Below are 10211 nucleotides of genomic sequence, written 5' to 3'. Positions count from 1 at the left end.
ACTAAAACTTTTCGATAAAGTCAGTTACTTCAAAAAGATCTTCCTTGTTTGTCACTCTGTCCCTCTTCTGTTCTAACATTTTTTTTCTAAAAAAAGGTCAATTGAATTTGGTACTTATGCTAAGTACCTAAGTAAACACAGCTAGAAATCACAAACACAAATAGATATGTAGTTAATTAACGCGGGCCAATAGTTAGTCACAGCTCGTTAAAGCCTAGAATATGTTATTTGTACGCTGAGATGTTAATAGTCTTAAATCCGGTAGTGATCCGGTATAAGAAATGTATACCCTAATCTGTTATTTATAAGTGATAAGAAATAATTGATAGATAATAAACGCATTGACACAGCACGAATAGGTTGCCTAGTTTAATTTAATCAATTTCTAATTGAATCATAGACCAATAGATTTTTATAATTTAGCGCGAATAGGTTGCCTAATTTAATTTAATCAATTTCTTATTGGATCATAGACCAATAGATTTTTATAATTTAGTTGTTTGCCAAAAATTAAAAACAACCGAAAGCAAAGAGGATACAAACTATATTTACAACTTCAAACCACAATATCTTTATTTCCTAACTTAATTTAAAAATAAACCATATGAATAAAATGTTCAGAAATTCATACTCAATACATTTAAATATTTTTATGGTAGACGCAACAAAAAAAAACAATAAAATTTATTCGGGAGTTCGCCATTAAAAAGAAAGAAAAGAATCGGAAAACATAATGTACGCTATAGTAAGAATACCCTAAATAATTATTAGAAATTATTTTATTTTCGGTTGAAGTAAATCTGCAATTTATAGGTATATTATGACTGTTTTATGCGTATGGAGCCTACAAGAATAACTTTTACTACGGCCACATGTTTAGACAATATCTTCACAAATGTAAATCCAATCACTAAAAATACTATAAGTAGATTAGATTCTGATCACTGTGGTCAATTAATTCAGTTTAAAAATTGGGAAAAAACATTGTCTAAACATAAAATAACTTGTGCTTGTGACATATCTGACCGATTGGAGTAAAAGGGGAATAGGCCTTGTTAAGGACTTTCCATTTTTCGTTCATCGCAATATTTAATTCCATTTTCACTAGTAAGTCTGTCATGATTGCTAAAAAACTTGTTTCCAGTAAGTGGGCTACGACTGATTTGCTTAAAAGTAGACAAACGTTATACGATCTGTATGCGAAACATGAATATAATTGCAGTGAAGAGTTAAAAAAAATTGTGTGATTATATCTGCGGCGAAATTGACACAATCAAATGGTTCAATAATAATATTTTTTACCAGTCCAGCGTTGTATAATTACAAGTCAGTGATTATAATAGAGGTAAGTAGTATAACTTCTTACTGGCAACATTGACCACACTGATACTATCTGTCAAATGACAGTTAAGTTGACTGTCAATAATTATTGTCGTTCGCACTTCGCACATTTCCGTTCCCAGTACCCTCTTTCGTGGCCTCCCACTTCGTCACGGCAAATTATCTATTCTCTTTTGCTAATTCCTAATTTCAAAGTAAATATACGACACCTTGTGAAAGTAGTTTGATTGTGTATTCATCCTAGTGGCAAGTGAAGTTTAAAAGCTACACTCATGAATAACTCAGCGGACAAAGTAAGTAATAATATTTGTACCTACCTAGATTTATTCAAAGATATTTAATTTCTTATTTCCTTTGTAGCGTCTTGCTTGTTAACAGTAGTTAACCCGTAATAGAAATTTCACACCTCAAAAGCGTCCATCGTTTCCAAGTAAAACCCTACGTCTGATTTTAGTTTATTTAATGGTCTTCATTTTAAAACTGCTGGACTGAACAATCTTACACAATCGCCCGATTGTACACAATCGGGCGATTGTGTAAGATTGTTCATTGATCGTTTTTATATTTGCAACTATTGACCCGCGTTAAATTAAGTAGTGAAGCCAAGCATAGGTAACAAAGGCTATGAATGGAAACAAAATGTATTGGGATAAAAAGTATTAATTAACAACAAGAAATTAATTTCCTTGAGCAGCACTAAAGGCTTGTCAAGTCTCTGTTAAAGTACAATTTCTTAAATCAAGGCTAGTAGGAAGAATTTCCAGGGTGAAAAACCTTAAGATGTTTGTCCAAATCAAGCCTCTCATAATCCATAGATCAATGTAAACCAGACTAGACCAATAAGGTGTCCTCCTCAGTATTCACTATTGATAATTTGTGATAGACAATGGATTCATTTTCTCTAGCTAATACAGCCCCCCACAATGTGATAGTCTTCTAGACTTTTAGAAACATTGGATTAAAATTAGGTCTACTTTTTGAGGGTAGATCATGATATTACCTACTGGTTGGCATCTGCCAACTCGAAAAGTATATTTATTCTTTTCAAGTTTTGCGAGACCACAGAGTGTTAAGCAACACCACATTGCTACAAGGATAGTTACAATACACCAATGCAATTAGCTGTGAGACTATATTCTCATAGTATGGCAACAGTTACAATATTTTACACTTAGGAAAATACAAGTTCATATATTCAAAATACATTATTCAGTAGTTGTTTCAAATGGAGGTCTATACTTTGTTACTGTGGCTAAACATTGTAATGTAAAAGTTAAACATTTCTTTGTACAAATATGCTCATAGGCAGCACTGTAGGTCACATTGTGTAAAAAATGTGTAAATGGTAGTGAGCAATACCTACATTTATTGACGTAGAACTAAAGTTACAAAGGTTCCAAACACACCCTGGTCTAAAAAGAAGAACAACAAACTTAGCCAATGTGTATTGTAATGTTAAAATTGACGATGGAAAATTACATTTAATTTTGAAATCTACAAAAAGCTGATAAGAGAGTTTTTTTTTTTTTGAAAGAGTTTTAATTCTTTCATTGATATAAAATGTCATCTTTACTGTATCAAAATTAGTGATTGATTAGTAAGAACCAAGTCATTGTCACATAGCTGTTAGTTTTAGCTATTCGGACAAAAAATTTAATTATATACATTTTCACAAGGACTTATAATGTCTGTCATGACCTGTAGGTCACTCAGGTCAGTTTACATGCTAATATCTCTAAGTTTGGCAGCCCTGTGACAAACTTGTATGATGGCATTACTGTAACACAGTATTGATTTTCTCTAACGTAGACCATTTTGTTTCTAGTCTATAGTGCTTCTGTGATTTTGTTTATCTAATTTACATTTTGTTATGTATATTTGTTATTGTTTGAATGTCATAGTGTGTAAAAAAAAAGATAGTATTGTAGCCGGAGATACTTAGTTTAGAAGAATTTAAGGCCAAAGTAAGTTTATTCTGTTGTATTATGCAATTCTCTTCCTCTTGTTTATGAGAGAAGATCCTATTTAGGTTAGTGATAATGATGGTACGTTTTATTAATGTTACTATATTAAATAGCAATCGGTTATAGATTTGTACATCCTAAGTAGGTCTGGCTTACCCAGCCAAAAACACAGATCCATAACGCATGCGCTAGTTACTAAAAGTGCCCGGCAAAGGTGGAGCTTGTTTGTTGATTCAATTATTGGGATGCACAGTCAGGGTTGGCACACTTGCATTATGGAATATTTTTATGTATCCCAGCTTTGCAATTTAGTAAGTGCAAAGTACCAGTTGGAAAATAGTTTTCAAAAATATGTGCTTCTTAACTCAAATATCTATATATCTACTACTTGAACCGTTATCTTCTCCCATACTTCCCGACTGTATTTGTTGTCAAGGGATATAGTCATTTTTCTAAATATTCGTAAGATAACATCTATAAGTACCAAGTACTGTTTAGCATTAAAAAAAAATCATGTGCATAATTTAAAAATTGCGTTAGGTCAAAACTTATTACTGTGAAATTTTATCGTCGTATTATCAAAAACATTTAATGAATGTTTACATTCATAAAATGTTTTTGATAACAGACTAGTTATGTTGTGTAGTTTTTGAAATATGGGATATTACCTTAAAAAAATACGGAATTCTCAGTGCGCTAAAGCGGATTCGGAATTAGTACGTTTATCGTTTTATAATAGTTAAATTTTATGTTGCCTGGTTTCCTTAATGAGGTATAGTAAAATTCCTAAAAAGTGCAAATAGAAATATATTAAAAAGATATAAAAAGAAATAAATATCACAATGAAATTAAATGTTAAAATTAAAAATAAATTCAAACTCCAAAATTCATTTATTTCAAGTAGGCCTAATATAAGCACTTCTGCTTCCAAGCAAACTAGTCATAAGGAAATTCATCATTCAATCATTGTATAGTAACCCCGCTGTAATAAATGTGTTTTGACATAATAATTATAATAGTTAGCTACATAAATCATTAGCTAGCCAGCACGCGATTTGTAAAAAAAAAACCGTAATAAAACTGTTTTTTTACAAATCCCCTGGGAACCGTTTTTTTTTCTGGGATGAAAAGTAGCCTATGCCTCTCTGTTCTTTCGACTATGCAAAAAACCTAGTTGATTGTTTGCTTAGACTTCGAAGTAAGGATAAAAAATAAACTCACTATGGAATTTTTTATAAGATTTGTTAGATTAAATATTGACAACCCTAATAATCCTGTTTGTACAGTATGTAGGTAGGTTAGGTAGAACGCAGGTAGGTTGCTGAGGTGGGTGAGAATGGGTCGGAGAGTAGCGAATTTATTGATTTCCTACCCATTGAATTTGCTCAGTGGGTGACACGTGGCCCGACTCAATTTTGATGTACTGTTTGGAAATATTTTGTTATTTGAAAATTATCATCTGAAGTATTTTGTTAAGTACCTGTTATTATTTAAATCTTTCTTGATCTTGATTTGATAGTTGGCATGCTCCACTAAGGATATGGTCCTGGGTTCGATTCCCAGTTCTGTGCAAACATGGTATTTGGTTTTTTTTCTGATGAGAAATTCGGAGGGCATTCCTAGGGAGAGCACGTTAAGCTGACGGTCCCGGTCACCGTGTCTGGACATAAAGCAGTGTTTAGGGTCTTCGTCTAAATCACAGCTTCCCGCGAAAAAGGCCGTAGGCTTGAGCCTATCATCGAAATTGTTACAAAACCTATCAGCACAATTATGAAACTGCACCGGGATATCCACTCTCGGTTTCTCTAATCTAGTCTTAACTTCTCTCTCTCCAGAACACCGCTGGTGTGCCAAACCGGCTGTTCTTTTTGATATAATCTTTTGTATATCACACTTCACAATAAGCGAAAAGTGATCTGACCAGAACATTCCGTAATCTTTTTTATTTCTTTTTTATTTGCCATCATCTTAATGACCTAAAAATATTTTTTATTATTTGGAATCGAAACGATACATGAATTTAAAATAACATTGTTAAAATGCAATATTATTGCGGTCTCAGATTCGTTGTCCTTCCAACCGTTGTCCTAACCGAATTCCAAAAATGCTAAGGTTATCCCGATCATCGATAACTTATGTATACGTAGATCGGTATCTCCGCTTATGATATTCATAACAATTTGTTCTAGGTTGGAGAAATATTCCGGGAGGCAGGCACCGCATTCAACAAGTTGTCTGAGATGACAATGATGCTACATCCAATGGCGGATACTCAGTCTGGGTACGTATGAACATTGATAAACAGAGTCCCATCCTCTTTACCATGAAACTGTAGAACTGTAGTCCATAAAGCAGACTAAGATGGCTGTGACAGACGTAATAATATCCCACAGTTTCTGTTCCCACACTGAACAGTTAGAACGAAAGCATAGCTTGGCTTTAACAATACTACTTAGTACACAGTTTACGATAGCTGAAAAACTACCATCAAAGTAAGGCTTAGGACAGCATTGTTCAAATAATGTTTTTATGGCTTTTATTTCTACGAACTAGGCACATGGTGCGTCGTCAATGACCTATAGTTGGTAATAATAATGAAAAGCTCTATTTGGGAAGATCATAGTTAAAAATGATACGGTAAAACATACCGTAGATACCATACGGTAGATACATCCCTAACGAGTGTCTCATATTAACAGTCGGTCTATTATTTTAGTGGTAAGTGGACAGAAGATGAGATTGAGATGCTTCGGTTGTGTGTACATCGCTTCGTGGTTGATCTTAATAAACTCAGCCAACATATAAAGGGCAGGACAGGGTGAGTATTCTCGCTTATAAAGGGAAAGGATTTGTTTGTTCGTTTATTCGTAATCGATAAACTATGAAACTATTAAACTTATATTTTATTACGTTGTAAGATTCCAGCCTGAAATAATTATATGTATTACAAATAATACCAGGCTATAATAAAATGGTTTATCCGCTGTCTTGATGGCCTTATTCTTCTTATGATACCTCTCTAACTAGTTAAGGTTGGCCGTCAGATTTTTATATTCCACCCGTCACGCCTCGCGAGAGACAAAACAGCTTGGCGGCACAGAAGATCCCAGTCCACAGATGTTGCGCAACCCAGACTTCACCTTGCTTGCCCATGCGCCTCGTCCCAGCAACTTTGCCTATCATTATCAGTTGCAAGAACACGTATCAGTCATGCCTATACACATGCCACAGATAAGCTACTTTTTTCTTTTTGACGGTTTTACAAAGTTCGCTCTGACAACGAACTCGTTGCAAGGCTTCGTCATTGGTTGCCTTTTGAGTCCAGCAGATTTTGAGAGATCTTATTTGCTTGTCCAGGATTCGAATTCGTAAAGAATTGTCGGCCATGAGAAGGCTTTTACGGAATGCAATGTATGAGTTAAGGCTATTTAGCACTTTTTTCATGCTTTGAAAAGCGCTACGGGCGATTTTATCAGGATTTTAATTTCGGTTTCACTGTCCAATTCTTCATTCAGAAGCCCTAGATATGTTAATGGCCAGACATATCTTCTCATTTGCACTTTACCTTTTACAACTTTCAAAGCTATAATATAGGTAGTTTTAGTTTTGGTTCGCTTATGCCTATTACTTACTGACTTTCTACATCGATGTTTCAAAACCTTCTTATTAGCCTCTTAGGTACTGGCAGAACGAATAAAAGTCTCTTAAACAGTGGTAATCATAATAATCTTAATAACAAGTCACTAGAAATGAGGCTCGTAAATATCGCCTCGCCTTGTCGTTGCGAACGAGACTAAGAGCACTCGAAATTTAACAAAACGTTTGTTACATTCAGCGACTTTATATTAATTTTTTAACTGCAATGCCTGTACCAAAATAGTCAAAGCTGTAGTGAATAACAGAAATGTGTGACTCCCAGCGCTTGCGCGTACGCGTAGTGGTACGGCCGCTGGGAGCCGTCCAGTGTCGTTCGGTGACACGGTCTATACTAAGTTCTAAAGCACATTTCTAGTGTCTTTTTATTAAGATTTCTATTATTATAATAGTATTTCGTGTAAACATATTACTGCACTGTATTTAATCAGTACTTGATTTGATGCTCTACATTCGTTAACCGTATACATTCCCAGTTCCCAAATCCGCACAACTCTAAGGAAGAAGGCATTCGAGGACGCAGGTATACAAGTGAGGCAGGTAAGCAGAATCGCGCCCAAAGCCGTGCAGCCGGCGACCAAGGTAGTCCCACCACTGAACATCACCCAAGGAGTGCTAAGACATAATGCCGAGGTTCAAACCTTCACTAACTAATGCAAACGAGGCTTCTGTTACTTTTTTTCCTTATTTTTTAATTTCAGTTAGTGAAGTTTGAATTATTTTTCGTTGAGCTTTCCTTACCTCGCACTCGGTATGCACTTGTAGTTATTTCGTTGGACTTGGAGAATACAATAGAGGACCGGAAGAATCAAACATCATCTACCTATCTTCCTCCGGGCGCAGACCTATCTCATGGGACAGAGGAGGATTTTAGAACATATACCTACCACACTGCTACAATGGGCTGGTGGACTTTAATGATTTTTATCACTATCAACGTGATAATTACCAGGGCTGATAGCTTAACGTGCTCACCGAGGAACGGAGGTGCAAACCGCTGATTGCCTTAATCGGGTGGGAAAAAGCCAACACCTAAGAAATCTTGGCCCGATCCGGGAATCGAATCCATGATCTCGGGATCCGTAGTTGGCATGCTAAAAAACAAACAAAGCAGTTAATGTTAGGAGCAATTTTTCTTTTGTCAAGCATGAATTTTGTGTAAGTCTTAGCTTTTTAGTAGATTCTTTGTTCTTTTTTTTATGAAATATTTGCTTTCACTATAAAAATTCTTTATTATAGATTTTCTTATATTTATTTATTTTCTACACGTAGCTTTCAACTAATATTACTGCAAGCATCCTAGCAAATAAAATAACAAATCTAGAAATCTTCCTGAATGCACGTACAAATAAAATTTGATCACCTATTTTATCTTTAAGCTACTAACGGTCATAGTTTATAGATAACTAACGAATTCTGCTTTTTGATTCTACTGGTTGTAATTAGTAACAACAAAATTATTATTTGATAGTTGAAAAAAACTTCTTAAATACATGGTTGAGACCAAACAAGATGTTACTGATTCGGTTGTACCAAATCATATTACTAAAACTAAATTTGCACATCCAATTGTATTGCTTTCCTTTTCAATCTATATCTTAAGGAAAAGGGTAGGCCTATGGTTAAAAATGGCATGATGATTTGCGTACAATACAGAAGTGTCATCAATGATAATAATTCTGTTGTAAACAAATGCCTGCACTAAACTGACTGGTCTTAAACTAATGCTGTATTTTTCATGATGTTGCTCGAAGAAAAGGATAGCAGTATTTTAAATGTTGTCAATTTAGTTTAGAGATTACCGAGTGTATACAGCTAAATGGGCACCATTGTCCCATTGCGCAGATCAGAGAACAGCATAACATAATTCTTTTAATCAGAGAATATAGACATGGAAAAAAACTGGCCAAAGCGATTCGTACTCGCGTGTGTCAGTGTTTCGTACCATTGTTTATAAAAAAAAGACAAAAACACTTTTTTGTCACTTGTATTCGAGCTCCTGAAGTATTTATTTTAACATGTTTTCTAGTATTTGTAGTGTGAAAGTTTCAACTCTATAAATTTCACGGTTTATGAGATATAGCCTGGTACAGGCGGACAGACAGACGGACTGGCAGCGTAGTTTTAGTAATAGGGTTCCTTATGTAGGGTAGTTTACATTGTTACCGTTTTTGTACAGTACTCTACTCAAAATAGAATTTAATATTAGCGTTTCAATGTTTTTTTAGTATTTCGCAATTTTAGACTTTATAAAATAGAAAAAGCCATAGTTTTCAAAGTAAGAATATTAAAGTTTTTCTTTCCTTCATAGGTGACGTTGAACATGTTGAATGCGACGGAAAACGAAGTTGACGTTGAAGGTTTGACCGGTGAAGTGAAACTCGAGTTCGATGGAAGCACTGAGGAAGTGGTTACATGAAACTTTATGTATGTTTAAATATGGACGCATAACGCGACATAACTGTGTGATGCGGTATATTTTTAACAGTAAAGAAGAACTGGTAAAAAACCGCTGCTGACTGTTTATAGTTTTAGAGAACTCTTAAAAGCTTTTGCAAAGCTTTTGCGAAAATTACATTATATCAAATGTGTTTTACGTGAGACTAGAGCAAGTGTTTGAGTACAACTATAGTGGTGCACCGTAGTGATTTTTTGTTTTGTTATACACAAATCTCAAAAGTAAATTCAAACACTATCGTACGTTTTCTACGTGGAAATGGATTTACAAGATTTGTGTTCAACAAGAATTCCATTCGAAGAATCCATTTCGTCGCTTATTAATATCTTTATTAACATCTTTTTTATTACACTCTGTAAGAAACTAGATATCATAACGTAATGAAAAATCGTTTCTTGATTCAACCTATTACGATAATGGTGGCATAAAAAGGCGTTAATAAAAAGCTTGTATTAATAAATATTTTCTTTTGAAGACTGCGAATAAGATATAATAATTTATATATTTATAATATGTAATTATTATATAACTTTATAACTTATAATTAAGTATTTCAAAAATATTGCTTCACAGATTTGTCTACACTCATAACATTTAAAAGAATTCTATCATTTATTTCATTATTTTTCTTGTTTTAATGCTTCGTTTTTCCCCTTTATGGTATATCCGTTTTTAATCTATTATTTTTCGGCCGTTTATTTTCTGTATTTCCATGGTATATTATTGGACGGTAAAAAGGGGCTATAACTTAAAGCCATAAAGCTAGATTGTTGAAGCCCAATTTTTTTATGCCA

General features: G+C 34.1%; 1 protein-coding gene across 3 annotated transcripts; it reads left to right on the top strand.

Annotated features, from left to right (window-relative positions):
* The first annotated feature begins 1434 nt into the window (after positions 1 to 1434).
* Positions 1435 to 9895, top strand: LOC120636516 (chromatin complexes subunit BAP18-like). Of its 3 annotated transcripts, none has more exons than XM_039908028.1 (5): positions 1435 to 1634; positions 5495 to 5586; positions 6022 to 6123; positions 7436 to 7499; positions 9271 to 9895. In XM_039908028.1, the coding sequence occupies exons 1-5, from the start codon at positions 1614 to 1616 to the stop codon at positions 9376 to 9378; spliced, it is 387 nt and encodes a 128-aa protein (XP_039763962.1). In that variant the 5' UTR covers positions 1435 to 1613; the 3' UTR covers positions 9379 to 9895. The 3 variants fall into 3 exon arrangements, with proteins under 3 accessions (XP_039763962.1, XP_039763961.1, XP_039763960.1); XM_039908027.1 differs by having other exon boundaries at positions 7436 to 7541; XM_039908026.1 differs by having other exon boundaries at positions 7436 to 7592.
* Positions 9896 to 10211: the final 316 nt, after the last annotated feature.

The sequence above is a fragment of the Pararge aegeria genome, chromosome Z (assembly GCF_905163445.1).
Source record: "Pararge aegeria chromosome Z, ilParAegt1.1, whole genome shotgun sequence".
NCBI lineage: Eukaryota > Metazoa > Arthropoda > Insecta > Lepidoptera > Nymphalidae > Pararge > Pararge aegeria.
The sequence above is the reverse complement of the archived record's forward strand: the minus strand, read 5'-3'. Positions and strand labels throughout refer to the sequence as shown.

Bases quoted from the DNA above. Each gene is read 5' to 3' on its own strand.
- LOC120636516 (XM_039908026.1), top strand. From the start codon at position 1,614: ATGAATAACTCAGCGGACAAA. The intron at 5,587-6,021 runs GTACGTATGAAC...CTATTATTTTAG, and splicing joins ATGGCGGATACTCAGTCTGG to TGGTAAGTGGACAGAAGATG. The intron at 7,593-9,270 runs GTTCAAACCTTC...TTTCCTTCATAG, and splicing joins TGCTAAGACATAATGCCGAG to GTGACGTTGAACATGTTGAA.